The following is a 20,536-nucleotide window of genomic DNA, read 5'->3' on the forward strand; positions in this document are numbered from 1 at the left end:
TTAGAGGATCATCTGCATCTAAAAAATATTGAGCAGTGCCATAAAAACTTATTTTCCCACCATATTTGAGTTGTTTACCTTGTACTTCTCCCATACAAACTGGACACGATAACTTACCTTTGGTGGACCATCCGCTAAGCATGGAAAGTCCAGGGAAGTCACTAATAGTCCACAAAAGTACCGCCTTCATGATAAAATTTGTACGTGAGAACATGTCATATGTTTCAACTCCAGTATTCCACAGCACTTTCAATTCATCAATCAATGGCCTAAGATAAACATGCAAGTCTTTGGTTGGATCTGTCGGCCCAGGAATAAGAAGAGGCATGAACATATATGGAGCCTTTGTACACATAGAGGGAGGAAGGTTGTACACAACAACTACCACGGGCCATACCGTATACTCCTTCGCGTGCTTGTCGCGAAAAGGGTCAAATCCATCTGTAGAGAGCCCGAGTCTTACATTTCGAATCTCTTTTGAAAATTTTTGAAATCTCCGATCAAATTGTTTCCATTCATCTCCATCCGATGGGTGACTTAATTCACCTCCAATTGCAATTCTATCATGGTGCCATCTCATACATTTTGCAGTAGTCTCGGCCATGAATAGACGCTGCAATCTCATGGTAATAGGAAAGTAACGCAAGATTTTTCATGGAATCTTCTGTTTTTTAGGATCTTTCTGCTTCTGGTATCTGTCTCCATTGCATATATCACACTTTGTCTTGTCACCATGTTCCTTGTAAAATAACATGCAATCATTCTCGCAAGCATCAATCTTCTCATATTGCATATGCAATCCTTTAATCATCTTTCGCATGGTGTAGTACTTTTGGGGCAATTTATGATCACTAGGCAATACTAATCCAATAAGATGAAGCAAATCATCAAAGCCATTATTACTACAATTATGCTTATTTTTCCACTCAAGTAACTTCATTGAGAACTCCAATGTTGTAAAATTGACATTGTTTGGATAAATTGGTTCAAAAGCAATATTCACCATCCTGTAAAATGATTTTGCTGTTTCGTTTGGTTCTTCAGAATTCTCGCAATCCTCAAAATCGTTATCATCATGTGCATCATACATGTCGTCGTCTCTGTATCTAGAACTCGTTCCAACCTCGACTTGTGATATATCTTTCTCCCCGTGACAATCCCATATAGTATACCATTGCATGATACCATGTCGATACAAATCAATTTTCACGGTATTAGGCAACTTAAAATACCTATTTCGACAATCTTGGCACGGACATCTTATAAGAACATTATCTTCTTCTTCACCATGTTCTATAGCAAATTTAATGAAACGATCCACTCCAGCCTTATATTCTTCCGTTATATATTTTGCCTCATTAAATCGATTACGACCAATCCAACTACGATCGAATGCCATCTACAAATGCAGACATATACGTAATTATTTACCACTAACAATATCAATATATTGTTTGTCAAATAAAATAATATCAACATATTACACTATGTATCATCATCCTATCAATAAAGTTAGTACACAACAATTATTTGATATTTATGAACAAATTCAAATTAATCAAATCATTTCTACATATGTTAAAGGTATGCAATTATGAAAAAAACAATGACTTATAAAATTCATAAAATACAACAAAAAATAATCGATAATTTTACTTACTTGATGATAATGGATGATTACATGAATGCAAAATGGGGTGAAAGAAGGGAGAGGATGAAGAATTGCGGCTGCTGGAATGAAAGAGGCAGTAGGGTTGCTAAAATGGATATCCTAAATTCAACCGAATTAAGTTGTGATAAACAGGCGGCTAAATTTAATTGAAAGCGGTTGTATTTAGAAATTTAACCGAAAGTGGTTGTATTTAATGTTCAACTAAAAGCGGTTGTATTTATTATAGACAACCAACCACTTGCGGTTGAATTTAGCAAAATAAATTACAAAACAATAAAGTTTTGTAAAAATAATCAAAAATCGTTAAACTAATGTAAAAATATTAAAAACTAATTACAAGATCTAGAATTAATATATTATTGTCTATTTACATATTTTAACAATATTGAAAATATTAATTTTATTTTTCTGATTTTTTTTAGAAAATTATTTTTAAAATTTTGAGCTGATATTTGGCTCCAATTTTTCCCTCTAACTGTTTTGGCGGGAAAATTTCATTGGCGGCATAATTTCCCTCCAATTTTTCTAGAGCGGCTAAATTCAACCGTTTGCCATTGTAAAAGGTTCCGGTTGTAATTGTTCGGTTGAATTTAGGAGAGGCTAAATTCAACTGCAAGAGGTTGAATTTAGCCGCGCGGCTAAATACAACCGTTTCCGGTTGTAATTGATTGCGGTTGTATTTAGTCGGTTGTAATTGTTTCTAAATTCAACCGCCTAAATACAACCATTTTTAAATATGACTGTGTGCGATTGAATTTAGTCGGGCCCTATTAAATTCAACCAGATATGGTTGTATTTGATTCCGGTTGTATTTGTGCAGTTGTATTTAACCTTATTTTCTTGTAGTGTAGCATTTGTTACATTATTTTTTGATTTGATTTTGGTTGCATATATTACAAAGAAAATCAATTTCAATCCGGTATCAATCCGGTATCTGAGAAATCTGAATCAATAAAAAATAAATTATATTTTTTTATGATACCATTTTGTCAAAATGTTAATATCAACGGAAATAGGTGAATTAAATTAACAAAAAAGCAATTTCATGATTCATTAATCAACCAAAAAGCAAAATAATTAGCATATCAAATTGTAAATGATGAAAGATGATGATGACGGTGAAGGATGATAGAGACACGATGGGTGTGGATAATGAGAGAAAAGACGGAGGATCATATTGTTGAAAAAAAAAGGATAGAGAAAGTGTAATAATGAAAAAAAACACCGTATTTTAATTTTTTTCATTAATTTTTTAAAATTAATAATATTTTTTCTATTAATGTGAATTTAAAGATCTAGATGTAGAGTTTAAGAAAAGTTAAGGTAGTCATTGACTTATGTGTTTATTTTATTAAACATCTAAATATTAAATTTCTTAATTTTAAAATAAAAAAAGGATAGTAAATAAATGTGAAGATTGAGTTTTTTACATGATTTTTTCATAATTTCATGAAAAAGATCTCGAGACTAGCCTCCAAATCCTTATTTTTTGCAAAGACAATTGATAATTGTAGGTCGGTTGTGGTTAGGTGTGTAGCAAGGGTAAAATGCTAGTTTAAATAATAGTAGAATAATGTAATTTTTTTCTATTCTATTTATAATTGAATAAGGATATTATTGTATCACTTATTCTACAATATATAATATCGTCTTTTTTTAAATATATATTTTTAATGGTTGAGATTGTTTTGATGATAGTAATAAAATTTGGTTCAGCTGGTTAAAGAGAGGATCTTGGTCACATGTTCGAATCTGATATGAGGAGAATTTATAATTATGCCTCATGTCGCTTAAATGCGGTTTACCTTGGTTCACGTGGTTTGCAGGCTATTGCGTGAGCCCGTAGGGTTTATCCACTGCGCACCCAAAGGGTAGTGGGTGCGGGTTAGCTATGATAAAAAAAAGTTGGATAAGAAGTTGTAACGTTTATTATATACATATAAGTTGAGATTATTACCGTATAGTGTATAGTACCAAAATTTCCAAAAGTTGAATAAGAAGTCAACTATGTATTAATTATTATATACAAGTTGATCACCCATGCCAGGTTAATTTGTTTAGATAATTTTTACATATCATAATAATATGTGTGTTATGTCAAAATTTCTAATTTTTACTCAAAAAACTCAACCCAAACTGTCTAGTGGTGGGAAGGACCGCCCAATATACCCAGTAACACGAATATGTGTAATACGTGTACTGAATGTATATCATTAAGATATATATTTTGTATATATTATGCATAAATATGCCAAACATGCATGTTTTTATAATTGTTTTCTTAATATAGAATACACATGTTGAACACATTTGTATTCAATAAACTCAAAATTTTAGTTGTGGTGATCACGCATAAAACATGTGTATAGTTAAAACAAAATATTAGTACGCATAAGTTGGCCGGTATTTAACCTTCACTCTAGGGTAATATGTATTTTCGGAAATCCGGTTTTAAAAGTAGCATAGTACGTGTTCTCATTCTACATCACCATTATTATGTATATATGTTATCTATTATAGTATAATTGATTATTAAAAAAATAAGGGAATTACAATATAATTCTAATAATCCTATTAATTTATCGAAAAACAATTTAGAATTGGACAAACCATATAAAACTAAAGGTAAAATAAAGGTGAGAGCAAAACAGGAATTAAAGTCATTGTTAATTTTATTTTTTATTTACAATTATTTAAGAAAAAGTATAAAAAATTATAATATACATGTGTTAAATACATTATTTGCATTAGAATTATAATTAAATATTATAAATATATAATTTCAATAATTTTATTATTTTATTAAAAAAAATACTCCAGGGTTATATTATAACGACTCATGTATTTTTTAATTATTTAAATAAGTAATTGTGGGATATTAATTAAGTAAAATATGTGTCTTGGTTTTGGCAGCAGTATGTTGATATATACTATTTGTCTGTGATTTGTTAGTATAAAGGATTGGAATGTGTAGTTAAAAATTGAGTTATATTGTTCTGTTTTATTTTTAAAGGTGATTTTATTAGAGTTTTAAAACTCATAAATATTTGAATTGTCTCTAAAATTAGTTTTATGATTTTATAATTTCAATACTTATTTTTGGGATTTTACAAAATTTAGATATCAATATTGTATCAATTATTTAACCTTGTATGATTTTCTGATTGTATTTATTTTGTAAAAATCTGTATTAAATTCTAGAATTCTTTAAAAAATTATGAAATTCATATTTATGTAAGTTTGAAATATTCCGAGAATTTTAAAATTATTTCGGGAATTTTTGGAGTTAGTTTCACTCGCGCGTTGATTCGTTTAATTGATAAAAGCGGGTATAAATTACATTTTAGAAATTATTTTAAAATTTCGAAATTTATGTTTTTATTAAATTTGGAATATTTATAACATTTTAAGAATATTTTCGTGATTTTCTGAATTTGTTTTAAGTGCAGCTCGGTTCGTTAATTGTGAAATACGGGTACGAGTTGAGTTTCAAAAGTGCTTTAAAAATTATGGAAATTTTATTTTTTTAGTTTCGGGATTTTTTATAAAATTTTAAAACTATTTTTATAATTTTCTGAGTTTATTTTTGTGCAACTTGGTTCGTTAAAATTACGAATACGGGTCAAAAAATCAGGCAAGAAGGACACGTGTTTGATTTTCAGGCTGCGTGTCTCTCATTTTTATACGTGTTTACAATTGAGTGTTGGCATATAAAAAATAGAAACAGAACTGGTAAATGATAAACATCCTCATCTCTTTCCTCACTCAATCTATCTCGCCTGTCTCTCTTTCTCTCTACAATCTCATCTCTCTCTTAAATCCCTTCTCTCTCCTGTTTTTCTTTCCTCTATTTTGCCCCTCCCCGTCCTCTCTGTTCGCCGCTCCTGTTTCATTTTTCCGGCCGCCTCTCCGGTGTTCAGGTTGCCACCTTGGTTCGCTGTTTTTCCGGCTTGTTTCCCATTCGCAGTTGTGTAGTCAAGATAGTCCGAAACCTGCTTTCCAGCAACTAGGTTTCTAAATAATTATTGGTTTTAAACAAACCATACATTTACTGTAGTCAGGCATTCTGTGAGCTAACCAAACCTTTGTTGGAACAATTTTTGATTTTACCTTCCATAAAAATAATTTTACCTTTTCAGGCACCTTGTATTTCCAAATTTGTTCCCATTCATTGCCTTTCTCTACTTCACTGTTGATCAGTAGTTCATAAGCTACTCTAGTATTGTATGTATCCTTAACTGGTACCCAAATAATTCTGTCCTTTTTAGCAAAGAAGCTCACTGCATTTACTATATCTTCAAGCTCCTTCAGATCCTCTAATTCCCAAATTGTCAACTTCCTTTTCCAAAATACCTCACCACTCCTATCATAACAATCCCATAAGGTCTTAAAAATGTTTACTTCTTTCTGTTGTAACTTAGAAAGACTGTACAACCTAGGGAATCTTTCCATTATGGTTATATCTTTGTACCAAAGATCTTCCCAAAAAAGAGCTGAATCCCGATCAGCAACTTCCCATCTCATAGATCTAGGTCCAAAAAAACCAGATTCAGAGTGTTTAGCAACTGCCTTTATTATGCCCTGTACCATTATTAAGCATGATTTCTGTTTTCCTAGCAACTCTAACCCCTCACTCTGACCACAACCATACATGCCTCTTAACCATACATTCCATGCCATCTTTCTCTCAGCTTGCCATTTAAACCACCACTTACAAAGCAATAATGAGTTCCTAATCTGCAATGAACTCGGGCCTAATCCTCCTTGTTTCCTTGATTTGCATACTGAGCTCCAAGCTACTAAATGCATCTTTTTACCTTTCTCTTCTCCATCCCCTGAAGAGTTTCCCCAAAAAATTCCCTTCCAATTCTTTCTAGTTGATTACATACTCCTACCGGTACTTTGTGTAATGTAAACCAATAGATAGGTAAACTATCCAAAGTAGACTTAACCAAAGATAACCTCCCAGCTTGGTTCAAACTATCTCTCTTCCAGTTGGCTAATTTACTCCTAAACTTCTCCACCAATGGTTTCCAAAAAACTTTCTTTCTTGAGCTAACACCAATTTGACTCCCTAAATAAACCAAAGGCCAAGATCCTAATTTGCAACCCAACCTTTCTGCCATAAAATTAAGTTATGAATTTTGAATGTGACAGGAGTATATGCTACTTTTTTGGAAGTTCTTCTTCAAACCTGATAGCAACTGAAAATATTGTAATACTTTTTTTATTCCCAGAATGGATTTCTCATTTCCTTGTAAAAATACTAATGTATCATCAGCATACTGCAGATGAGTAATTTTCTTACCTTCCTTTCCCAACTGTAAGCCCTCAATGATTCCTTGCTCACTTGCTGCATTTAACATACTGCTTAGTACCTCTCCCGTTAAATTGAAAAGCATGGGAGAAAGAGGGTCCCCTTGTCTAATACCATTAGACATGCTGAATTCTTTAGTAGGTGTACCATTAACCAGCACAGATATCCTTATTGACTTAAAAAAATCCTCCATCCACTTAATCCATCTGATCCCCAGGCCCAAACACTTTAGAGTTTGAACAAAAAACTCCAATTCACTGAGTCAAAAGCCTTCTCAAAATCCAATTTTAAGATCAAACCTTTATTCTTTGACTTCTTCATACTGTGGTAGACCTCATTTACTATGAAGATGCTTTCAGCAGCCCGCCTACCCTTTACAAAACCAAACTGATTTACCCCTACTAACTTATCATAAACTGTACTTAGCCTATTTGCCAACACCTTAGTTAAAATTTTAGCAACACTATTTATTAAGCTTATAGGTCTAAACTCACTTGGCTTATTTGGTACCCTGACCTTAGGAACCAGAGCTATGAATGAAGAATTAAAGCCTTTAGGAAGACATCCAGTATTAGCAAACCAATTAAACCCTTCCAACACTTTATCCTTCAGAAAAGGCCAAAACTCCTTAATATACTTCATGTTTAATCCATCTGGCCCAGGAGCTTTATCACTACTGAATGATTTCAATGCAATTATTATCTCCTCCATACAGAAATCTCTCTCCAAAAACAAAACTTCTTCCTTATTTAACCTCTTATCTATAAGTGACCCCACCTCCAAACATTCCATCTTTTTTGAATTGAATATAGCTGTAAAGTACTTGTAAAAAATCATTCTGACCTCCTGAGCTTCAGTTACAACCTTTCCATCCACAACAATTCTATCAATTTTATTTCTGCATCTCCTTTTCTGAATCACTTTATTAAAAATTTTTGTATTTTTGTCCCCCTGCAGATTCTAATTATTCCTTTCTTTCTGCCTTAGCATTGAATCCCTTTTCCTATAACTATCAGCTAATTCTACTTGGCACCTAACAACTTCCTCCCCTCCAACATGACTACCATCTAAGCATTCCATTCTGTTTTCTAGCTCTTTAATCTTAATCTCTAGCTTATCCTTAGCTCCTTTGCACCATTGTTTCATTCCCAACTTAAATTTTTTAACATAACTTGAATATTCACTTGCATTCTAGCTTCTTTACCTAGCTTCCAAAAATTTTCCATTTTGACCCTAACCTCTTCATCATACAACCACCAATTAAACACCCTAAAAGACACTGGATCATTCAGAATTTTACAAGCATACATCAACAAAGGTCTATGATCCGATATCATCCTATTAATTACCATAACTTCCCAGTTATCTCGAGCATACCAATTATCATTAACCAGAACTTTGTCTAACTTACTACACCTTCCAAAAGGACCAAACCAATTAAAACTTTCATTTATCAACCGAATCTCACGCAAATTATTATTCTTAATAAAATCTTTAAAACCCTGCACATATAATCTTCTATATGTGCAATTGACACTCTATTTTTCGTCCATAATACTATTAAAGTCCCCAAGCACACACACCAAATCATTTTCTGTGATAAGTAAGATTTTTGATATCTCATCCCAAAATTGCCTCTTACCTTTTAAGTTTAAAGGACCATGCACATTGACTATATGAAAAACTTCATCTGTTAAGATGCATTTGAGCTGAACCAACTGCCAAGTTTTTCCTAAAGCCGAGCCTAAATTTTTATAACACAAATTATCCAATGCTAAAATCAATCCCCCTGACAAACCTTCTGAATTCTGTATAAGCCATCCTACCTGACCACTGTCCCAAATGGATTTCTCCCAAAATTTCTTCCATTCCATACATTTTGTTTCCTGCAAACACAGTATATTAACTCTTCTAGATCTGATTATATCTTTAACCATTCTTCTCTTCACACCATTACACAACCCTCTACAATTCCAAGATATTATTCTTATATCTTTTACTGACATAATGGTTTACTTTTACTACAGTACAACTTCTTTATTACTTCAATCTTACAATTCTCCTTTTTGCAGCTGCTCTGCTATCCCAATAATAACTTTCTCTCTATCCCCTTACACCTTTAGCCCCATTTGTTCAGCACAATCTATTATTTCTCTAGCAGCTTCTTTCTTTTTTACCTCTTTGTTTCCTGACAAAGTCACAAAACTACCTCCAAACCCTAAATAAGGGCCTAACCTATTATTTCTCCCAAGATACTTCCTACATCCTAAATTAACACCTCCTTTCAAGTCAAAAGGATTGTTAAATTTTTTACCTTTCTTTTTAGCTCTACCCACTCCTTTGACTTTGAGCTTAACAATTTCATTACACAAAGTACCTTGTGAAGTACCAGTAAAAACAGCATACTCTAAACTATTAGACTTTTCCACTATGTTCTTTGTCTCTCAAGACTTCAGCTCACTTAAAGAATCCTTACTAGTTCATTTAGAGTTTGTTCTAACCACTTCTTCTGTAGCTTGACTATTTAACAAAACCAACATCCCCTCATGCACTTTTCCATCCACCTCCAACACCTCCACCCTTTTACCCAATTCAAGTTCCTGAAGAACACCTATATTTCCTTTCGAGTAGCCTTGACTCCCCTTACTTACTGCTACAGCTTTGGATTCCACAGTCTGACTAGTACTCACTTCCCTATCTACTTTTAAGTCCTTATCTTTTGACTCTATTCCACCATGCTCCTTCATAACTTTTGATATAATCCCTCCTTCAGATAAACTAATTGAACCCATTTTATTCTTCAGCTCCTTCCCATTTTCAATTTCAACAAATTTAATTAGATAAAGCTTTCCCTTCACTAATATATTCATGGACTCTTCAATCTTTTCCCTTCTTGTAGTAGATATACAAATGACTGGATTAAAAAACTCACTCTCATTATCTTTCTGATAGAACCAACTAATCCAATCCCCAACCATCTCGTATAGCCCTTCAAATTTTCTTCTAACCACACATTCATTGGGATCCCATAGCTTTGTAACCATACTGTCCTGGGAACAACCAGATCCTCATCTTTAAATTTTCTCAGACTCCTAAACTATTTCTCAAAAAGCTTATCTGCATATTCTTCCCACCCCTTGTCATGCATACTAGCTAATAAGAACTTTCGAGAAGTTAATCCCACTACATTGACCTGTTATATCCCTTCTCCTCATAAATTATTTTGCAACGAGCTCGCTGATTCATCAGTTCTTGAGAAAGTCACTTTGGTATCATATAAACCCTCCTCAACATCTTTATCTACTACTGCTTCAATATATTCAAACATTTCAACCCCCAACTCCTTCTCCTGATTTCCATTTTCATGCTTATTTCCAACCTCAGCATTCACTTTGACCACATCCTTCTTAATATTATTATAGTCATCCCTATTTCTTTTCTGATTTGACCCAACCACATTATTTTTGTACACCCTAAAACCTCCTTTTCCTTGATCTCTACTAACCTTTTTTCATTAAGACTCATACGAATATTAGATCCTAAACCCCCCTTTCCCTTCACATTAAGAATAATTGTAGCGGCTTCAAGCTCCGAAGTTGTCTTGACAAAACCATATTTTTTCCCTCTTTTGTCTCCTTTTTCTAGGCAGAATTATATCCAAAATAACCCTTGAAACCCTCAAGCAATTCCAAATTTCCCTAGCTTTGCACTCTCCCGGGATATTATACAGAAAAATCGTGAAACTTGACTCCATTCTTGCTTTCCCTACCTTTTTCTTCCTTTGCACCATTTGCCACTCCCCCTCATCCACAACTCTTTTGACATCCACCATCTTGTCTATCTCATTCTTTAATGCTTGCGCATAAGTCTTGACATTTCCCCTTTCCCCTTGACTTTTTCCTACACTTCTACTCTTCTCCTTCCATTCCAACCCTCCCCTAGCTTTCAAGCTTCTCCAATGGATCTGATTTAAAGCTTCCGTTTAAAGATCTCAGCACTAAACCCCTTCTTAGCTACCTTCAACTCACCTTCCTTAGTCCCCTCATTTTGAAATTTTTTCCGGTTGGCACAACCCCATAGCTAGCTGTTAACCTTTGAGAGAGAAGATATTTTTTTGTTCAAGTTGTTAATCGTGATCGTCCAGGTTACAGTAACCTGTTATTGAGATTAAAAATTGGGAAATGTAAGATCAATCGAATCAGGCATAATAGTGTTTTTCTCTATTAATCTAACTTTAAAGAAAAATAATTTGCCATGTTGTTATACTTGTAAGAATATAGTGTGTATTAAATTTTAATTGGTAGAATTGTTTTATGATTTGATGTTTAACATTAGGTTAAAAAAACGGTGCAAAAAGAGATATTATAAATAATAATCTATAGACAAAGACAAGTAAATATAAAATATTATAATTAGAGAAAATAAACTCACAAATTTGTAAAAATTGCACTTAACAAGTTTTTTCTATCTTATTACAATAAACATAAAATTACTAGATCAAATGTACATATTTGTAAATATTTTTTAGATAAACATACATATTTGTATATTTATTAAATCTTATAACTAAGATCTAAAAAAATAAACTTGAGATTGTTGCATATAAATATTAATAGAGTTCAAATTAAAGCATAGTAATATTTAAAATTAATTATGTGGTTAGGTTTGGACTAAACATATAGTCATTGTTTTTTTAATTCAAGAACATTTGCACACTGCACAGATTTTAAATATTTTATTTTTCTTTAAATTTTACATCTATTAGATTATAATTTTCAAAGTAATTTTTTTAAAAAGTAAAATTTCTAGAGCAAAAGAAAAACATTATCTTACAATGTAAGGGGCCGTGTCGTTTTTACAATAATGTTTATAACATAAATAGTCAACTATTTATTTTAATAGTTAATGATTTTATTATTTTATTATTTAATGATTTTTTAACCTAAATTTTTTTATTATTTAATGATTTTTTAACCTAAATTTTTTTCTCCAAGCGTTTTTTTCTAAATTTTTTAAAAAAACTCTCCAAGAATTTTATGTATAATAGTTTAACATTTTTTAGAATCATATGTTTCAAAAAATTTCAAAAATGTAACATCGACTTTGTTAATTCAACTAACATAAAAGTTTTCTTAATCGAAATTTAAGTACGAGATACAATTACGAATTGATATATTTTTAGTATAAAATTTTTACAAATAAATTTTGCATTTTATAATAATATTTCTTTTTTTAATAAATCATTCAATTTTTAAATTTCTTAGAATTTTTTAAATTTACAAAAAATCATTATTTTTCATATTTTTGTATATTTCAAAATCATTATTTGAAAAATCAAAATTTTTTAATACTTTTGTATATTGCAGGGAATTTACGTGTGCGAAGCACGGGGCTAGTTAAAATAATTTGTGAACATTTTATTTTCAAATGAGCTGTGTAGAAAGGTCGTCAAAATTTTGGACCTTAAAAAATATGGGTCATGATGGACCTTGAGGGGGTCACACTTTTTATTATCCCTCCTTTTGGACCATCTGGTCACCTAGTTTAGGTATGGGCCCATTTAGCTTAAATCTAGAAACATCTAAACCTTTCTGGTAGGTAGCGTTAAAAATAAGGGAGCAAAGATAATAAAAAACAAATTATTTCATTACAATCAACTTTAGGACAAATTTGGGGAAGGAAATCATACATCACAAAAGAACTAAGATGGAGCACCTTACGGAGAATTGCCTATCGTTAATATTATCATTCACATCACCCAAGGATACATGTAGAGCTTCAGGTGTTTCAACAGAATTGAGGGCTGCGGGTGATTCGGATGAGTTATGGAACAAATTTTTACCACCGGATATTAATCAAATTCTCAGGAGATCAATCTCCACCTTGACTTACACCACGAAAAAACAACTTTATTTTTCTCTCTGTGACTCTGCTATCCTGCTGGACGATGGCAATGTGGTAATTCTCTCAATTATTTCTTGATATTATTATTTGTTTACTAAGTTTATTTCTGTGTATTGTTTTTAATATTTAATATTTAACATTTTGATATTTTTTTATGTTTTTATATCCTTGTCTATTAATTTTATTTCAATTAAGATAGTTTTTTTTTAATATTAGATCCAGTATTTTTTCTGTTAATATAAGTTTTAATTAAAATAGTTATATGTGTTTATTTTATATGTATGTAAAATAATAATAATTATTAAATATAATTTCAATAATTATTTCATTAATGTAAAGTTTTGTAATAAGGTTTTTAAAAATAAAATAGGTATACTAAAGATTTAAAGATGTATTACTGTTAGAAAAGATTATAAATAAAAATTAAATATGTGTTTAATTAACATTAAGATACTTATACATATTTTAATTAAAATATGATTATAAAATAATTGTTCCCCGTGAAAATTAGTTTTAAAATATAAAATATTATTTTCTTTAATATTTATTTGGGATTCCATTATTGGTATTTATTTAAGTGCTTATCAAATGTCAAAGTTGGAAAACAATATATAGAAACAACTGAATGAAAGGTAAGATTATTCTTTTTAAGACTGTGATGACCAAAGTTTACCATGTGTATTACTCCATATATTTAAATTTTCTCATATATTTAAATTTATTCCCTGCCGTTTTTGCATTTTACATATTATAGATGTACCCTTATATCTTCAAAGACTGGTCAATGTAAGGACATAAAGATTTAAATATTTCTTTATTTGTAATTAATGTTCTAAATTGACATATTTTCTTCAATTTCTCCATTAAAAAAAATTAGTGTTTAGATGAATTATTTGTAGCTATATGATTGGGAGTAAAGATTGGATAGTTGACAACCAAAAATTTACAATAATTTATCCAAAAATTATGAATAAGTATTAGAAGTTAGAACTATTCATGATGATTTTTGGATTACTTATGTATTTGTATCATGATAAAAGAGAATGGTCCAAAATCTTTTAATTAAATTGTCTAATTACTTGATCTCATTATTGTTCTAACAGAGTTTTTGGTTGGATAAAGGAAGCGGAAAAAAATGTTTAATGGTAGCTGCTAGGCAGCTTGCCATTGTTCCTTGGTGGTGGCAATGGTTATATGATAGTAACTCAAGGTATGTGAATAATTATTGTTGCATTATTTACATACATGCAAGGTACATTTTGGTAAATACTAATCCGGTTGTAACTACAAATACTTGTGCATCACTCTATATAATCATAGTAACTTTGTTATAAGTATTTTCTTTCTAGTATAACAAACTAATAAGTGTGGGAATTATGGTCAATGGTTATAGCAAGAGGATTCACTCTAGTTGGGAACTGTTAGCTTGTGTGTTGAGTTGTACAATGTAGTATTATATTTTATGCATACCTCAATTGAAAAGAAGCATTTAGGGATGAGGGTGACAAGACAAATTAATGGGTTGTTTATAGTCCTAACCCCCAATACCAATTTTTTTAAAAAATTATGTATATATTATAAATTTTGCTTAATATTTTGATAAAAGTTGTTATTTAAAGTATAAAATGGAATGCTTTTTTTAAAAATAAAGTAGCAAAACAATATTATGAAGGGTATTTTTCAAAATATTCACATTTTTATCTATTAATAATAACATTTTAATAACAAAATTTTGAGCTAAGACGAAACCTTTTTGTTAAAATTTGCAATCTCTTTAGGTATTGGCTTTTTTGGTCAAAAAAATAACAGAAAAGAGTAAAACAGTAGTGCTAATAAAGATAATTAAATACAGCATTATGCATATTTATTTCCTATATGAATGCAAATAAGAAGTCTATATTACATGTAGCCTGATCTGTTACCTTAAATAATTTGAATAACTTCACCTCACCGGTCACACCCAACCAGCTAATTACAATTTAAAGATAAATCTAAACAATTATAACTATTCTCGGTCTCCATTCGTGAATGCAAGTCAATTTTATGAAATGCAGGTCACTATGACATTATCTTGTAAAAGATGTAAATCACTTTAGGCAATTACTGTTAAAAATTGTAGTATTGATAGAGAAAGTGTTTGTTCACAAAATAAATCTTTAATAATATTTTCGATATGCACATATTTTGATATTTAATATTTTATAATATTATTAATATACACATATTTTATGAAAAAAAAATATTTTAAATGTGATTTAATAGTAGAATTAGAACTACAAGGTCGTATTTTTTCAAAAGCATACTTCCTCGTCCTTTTTGGTAAAAACACTTTTTAAATGAGCAGATTTTAAAATTTTAATAAAATAGGATTTGAGCTAATTTTGCGCAACAAACTGTAGTTTTGTGTGCAACAACTCCAAACTAGGGGTGTAATCCAGTTGAGCCGAGTCCTAGACCGTGGCTCGGCTTGACCTCAATAAAAATAGTTCGGGTTCGAGCTTTGAACTCGACCGAGCTTTTAATTTCAAGTAAAAAGTTCGGTAGGCTCGAGTTCGGTTTGAAAACTCGAATTTATTTCACTAAATATTAACAAAAATTCGAAATAGGATGGTTTGGCTCAAGTTCGATTGAATAATAAATAAATAATATATAAAAAATATCAAAATATTTTTTTAATAAAAATAACTGAAAATAAAAGAGACTCAATAAGGCTCGAACCTTACGAGCCGAGTAATCAGAAGTTCAAACTCGACTCGATTACAAATTTGAAAAACTCGAGCTCGAACTCGAGGTCGGCTCGATTAATTCCCAGCCGAATTGGAATTTTTTACGAGCCGAGTTCGAGTAACTCACAAACAGTTTGACTAGTTTACACGTATTCCGAACGCATGATGAATATGATTAAAGTCGTCCTCTCATCGCATGTATCAGGCATTCATGCCTCAATGTATTATCCATGTGAACAGATTTTCAGAGGAGGTTGCTGTACTTGACAAGGGGCGGTGTGTTGATATTCGTGGCAAAATGAAAATTGGAATGTTATCTCCTCACACCACTTATGAAACATATCTTGTCTTTAAAATATATGAGGATGCCTGCGGACTTGATTCGGCAAAGACATCCATTAGATTTGTTAATGAAAGAGAGGAGGTGCCTGATGATGAAGCTAGCATAGTTTATCCTGATCCAAGAACATCTGCACACAACATTGAGCAACGAAATGGAGAGTTTAGTCGGTGGAGGAAGGACGAATGGATGGAGATTAAGATAGCAGAGTTTGAGACTGGTGCAAGAGATGATGATGATGAGGTGGAGACGCGATTTATGTCAACTGATACAAATGTACTCAAGGCTGGCCTTATCGTACAAGGTTTCGAGTTTAGGCCTAAACAACCCATGGCAGTTGTTTAATGAATTTATATGTTGGCATGCTTTATTTTGTCTTTAAAAACTTTTCTCATGTAATATGAATTATCTGTTATTTGAAGGATGTTGATGAATTATGTTTTATGTAAAATTTAAGGGTTTTAAGACAATGTTGTTCGTATCATGGTGTGTCCAATTTTAAGGCCCATATCATAACCGAATACAGTTTCCTTTATTTAGGCCATCTCCAATTATAAATTTATTTTATAATACCTTCATTTGCAATATTTCACCTTTTTAACCTGAATCACTATTTTATTTCCAATCATGACTTTAAATATAATTTCAAATTTACTTCAAACATCATTATAATTACATACAGCGTACACAATCCCTCCATACACATCATGAGGTATGTGTTATTTTATTATTTAATATTGCATAATAACCCGTGCGAGACACGCGTCATTTTCTAGAATTATAATGTTCTTAATTGGTTTTTATATGTAAATGTTGTACAATGTCTAACGTATATCAAATACAAGTTGATTGTTTATCAATGTGTATTATTTTCATAAAAGACAATAACAAATTACACAATGTTTCAAATATAAACCATTAAGCAAAATATATATATATATATATATATATTATTGTATGTGTTGTATAATTTACATTAATGAATGAATATAAATAGGGTAGTCATTGTACGTTTAAAACGAAACGATTATACTTAATCTGTAGAATGCCGTTAGTATGTTTACAAATAAAAAGTTAAAAAATAACATTTATGTTGAATACAGAGTTAACCAAAAATTTTGAATTTTATTTAAATAAACTATATGTACGGGCTATATTATTACTGAGTTCACTACTAACTTATAATTAACTTACTCAATTTAAAATGATAAAAAATGCATAATTGAAGTCAGGATGACTTGCAATCATAATATACAATAATGTAAAATTTACACTATTGTTAATATAAAAGTTGATTTATTAAAAAAATGTTCATTTTTGAAATTCAACGTATATATGCATGGAAAAATATTAGTTTTTTATTTACACTACGGTTACCAAAATAACACTAAGTTATATGTGTGTGTCAGCATGTATATTGTCGTATGCTACATTTCTTAATAAATTACGATGATTTCAATTATTTATATGCTAAATATCTGATTTATGTACATTTTTAATCACTATTAATATCTAGTGAGATAAATGATTACTTAAATAACATGCATTTATAATTATTCAAAAATTAAAATTATGTAATAAATAAATTGCAATAATTTATATATGGTATTCATATTATCACTAACAAACAATCTATAACTAGTTTTTACGCAACTGAGTATCAATCATGGTTGTAACATAAAAATAAATTATATATTATAAAGACTTATTATTGATATTCATGATTTATTTCAAGGATTCGAAGGAAAAATTATAATTATATCATTATTTAAACTGTTTTTAAGTTCCTTTCATTACTACTCTAATATTTCTTCATATAATAATTTAAAAATCTTGTATTCTATTATCCTAAAATTAAGTATTTTTCAATTTGATAAAATTTTATAAATATTAGTTGAACTGGTTAATTCATTCAAATTAGTGAATAATATATTTTTTTTCTTTAAATAATATAAAATACATTGAATCAAATGTCACAATATAGTATAGATAAAACTTTTATTTAAATAATTTAAAATATAAAAATAATTCAAAATATTTGTACAATATTATCTTAATCAATGAATATTATTTATCTAGAAGAATTCTTTTTAAAAAGCTAGTTTTTTTAAAGTGAAAAATAAATAATAAATCGATTTAATATATCATCGTAGTTTTAAAAAATTTTGTGAGGTCTCATATCAAATTTCAAATATTTTTAAAATCGGGACAAGTACCAAAAATAATAATGTGCTACCAGTGAAGTTAATAATTTTAATATAAATAATCAATTGTCTTGATCTTATAAACACCTAAAACACATTAATTTATATTAACATAAAATATATATAAAAAAATTACATTATTGGTAAGATATTCTCGCCGAACTTGTAATTTAAATTTACTAAATGTAGAATTGACGATGTTTTTCGGCCGAGTCATGTATTCAAATTTCGGATATTTTTTGAAGAATGGGCCAAGTTCTAATTTTAAATTGGAATAAAATAAAATATTTTGACTCACTATAATTCGAACTCATCTAAATATGTAATACCATTATAGATTATTTATATATAAGCGTTCTATTTTCAATATTTTATCTAAAAATAATATATGTACATTTTAATTACTTTTTATAATAATAAAATATGTTAAAAATATATGAGATACATTTTCAAAGTCAAAAAAAAAAGATAAATGAATAAAATATTAATTCATTTATGTACTATATCTAATTCTATATCCGAAATTTAATTCTTTAAAATTAACTGTACAAATAATAAAGTAACTATCTTGTTTTTGCGGAATTCAAGTAAATATCTTTAAAGTTAAATAAAATATTCATTTAGCAAACTTACATATTATGTGTATGATAAAAAACATATGTGAGATTATGGTGTAGTGGTATGAGGTTATATAGATGAATTAAATATCTCGAGTTTGATTTCCACAAAACACATCTTTTTTATAAAAATTAAAAATAGGGGTAGTTTAGTCTTTTCAATGAGAATTTTTAATCTCACTAATTATCCTTGTTCTCCTATTATATATAGAAGAGATTTACATACGTTTATTAGATTTCTGAAATAAGTTTCCTGAAGCTAAACATACGTTAAAAAAACAGACTCGATAAAGTATTTGTATAATTCAATAGTCGAATTCAAATATTCTTACGAGGTGACCTTAAATAACTCACCTATTTATACCTTAGTGCACTACAAGAAAAACGTCAATGGACAACGGTTATGTACTGATATGAAAAATGCAAAAAATCGATATTTTCGTGGGTGTAGTAAAAAATCTTATTTTTCGCATCGGTTCTTGGTGGCACTAGAAATATGGACAGTGAAAACTGATTTGGCCCCATGAGCATCTTATTCAGAACTAATATTAGTTTGAAATCTTCCCAAACAACGTTTTCAGAATCTTAACCATTTTCTGCCATCCAACCACATTCATGTCACTCTCATCTCTCATCTAGGAGCACAAGAGTCTCAACCAAAGGATAGGCAGAGAACAGACTTTCGCTGGTTAAAAACAAATCAGTCAATTGATTGGCACCAAAATCGTATGAAACTATCAAATTTCTGGGTTGCTGAAACTGAGTAAATTTGCTTATACGAAGGAGAGCTTCACCGTTATTTCTGAAACCTAACAGACAAAAGTAATTACTAGAACTCTCATTCACATCCGTATATAACAATTCAAGAATCTCATCATATACTTTCACTATACAAACACAACGAAGACCATTCATACAAACACAACGAAGACCATTCATGCAGAAGACAGGGGTGGCCCTGGCTATAGGTGACCAAGACTTGCGCCTAGGACCCCGACACTCAAGAGCCCCAAAAATATTTAACTTCTTCAAGTAAATATATATGAATTTTCATGGTATATGTATATTAGGGCCCCGTAAACTGATACCATATACCTAAGACTGAAAAATTAGTACCTTTAAAGCCACTTGAAACATGCTTCTACTCAAATTTATCGAAACAATCTTCCAGTGTCTCGACTTTTCTTCCGCCAGCCAGAGCAATGTTCCTTTAGTGTACACTACATTGTGCTCCAATATCGGGCATAAATGGACACCTGGACAAGAATCACTTATAGTTTTCTAAGAATTACTCCTCAGGCTATACAAATCAATAGAAGATGCCACTTCAGTCTAACTAATTTTCGCCACCTCGTAGTCGTTTTTCTCCTTATCAAACCAAAATCCAATAGCTTCTTTGGCTTCTCTAGAATAACACTTTTCTCCATACTTAGGAAGAACTTTCAGTTTTCTAACAAAAGGGTTCCAGAGATAGATAAGTCCGCGATCTTTGCGATTTTGGTAAAGCTTGGTATAGCAAACCACTCCATTGCAGCAACTATGCACCTTAACATCATTAAGCCCACAAAGAAACTCTGATTTCGCACAATTCCTATATGGTTCACTATAATAATATAATGAATATTCGTTGCGATAAGGTGAACTGTGGCATAACAAGTATTTGGTGTTATTTGGACTAGAGAGATGAGCGTTGATGAATCGAGATGATTTAATTAAAAAAATACCATAATTTACAAACTGAGGTGTAGGATAGATT

General features: G+C 30.4%; 2 protein-coding genes across 2 annotated transcripts; one reads left to right on the forward strand and one right to left on the reverse strand.

Moving 5' to 3' along the window:
- Positions 1 to 5,475: 5,475 nt before the first annotated feature.
- Positions 5,476 to 7,781, reverse strand: LOC141705309 (uncharacterized). Its single transcript, XM_074508325.1, has 5 exons — positions 7,323 to 7,781; positions 6,981 to 7,215; positions 6,490 to 6,791; positions 5,804 to 6,382; positions 5,476 to 5,664 (listed from the first exon to the last, which is right to left on the reverse strand). Exons 1-5 carry the CDS (start codon positions 7,779 to 7,781, stop codon positions 5,476 to 5,478), a joined length of 1,764 nt encoding a protein of 587 aa, XP_074364426.1.
- Positions 7,782 to 12,695: 4,914 nt separating this feature from the next.
- Positions 12,696 to 16,304, forward strand: LOC141705310 (putative F-box protein PP2-B12). The gene is made up of 3 exons (XM_074508326.1): positions 12,696 to 12,947; positions 13,997 to 14,103; positions 15,860 to 16,304. The coding sequence occupies exons 1-3, from the start codon at positions 12,696 to 12,698 to the stop codon at positions 16,302 to 16,304; spliced, it is 804 nt and encodes a 267-aa protein (XP_074364427.1).
- Positions 16,305 to 20,536: the final 4,232 nt, after the last annotated feature.

The sequence above is a fragment of the Apium graveolens genome, unplaced genomic scaffold (genome assembly GCF_009905375.1).
Source record: "Apium graveolens cultivar Ventura unplaced genomic scaffold, ASM990537v1 ctg8760, whole genome shotgun sequence".
Taxonomy (NCBI): domain Eukaryota; kingdom Viridiplantae; phylum Streptophyta; class Magnoliopsida; order Apiales; family Apiaceae; genus Apium; species Apium graveolens.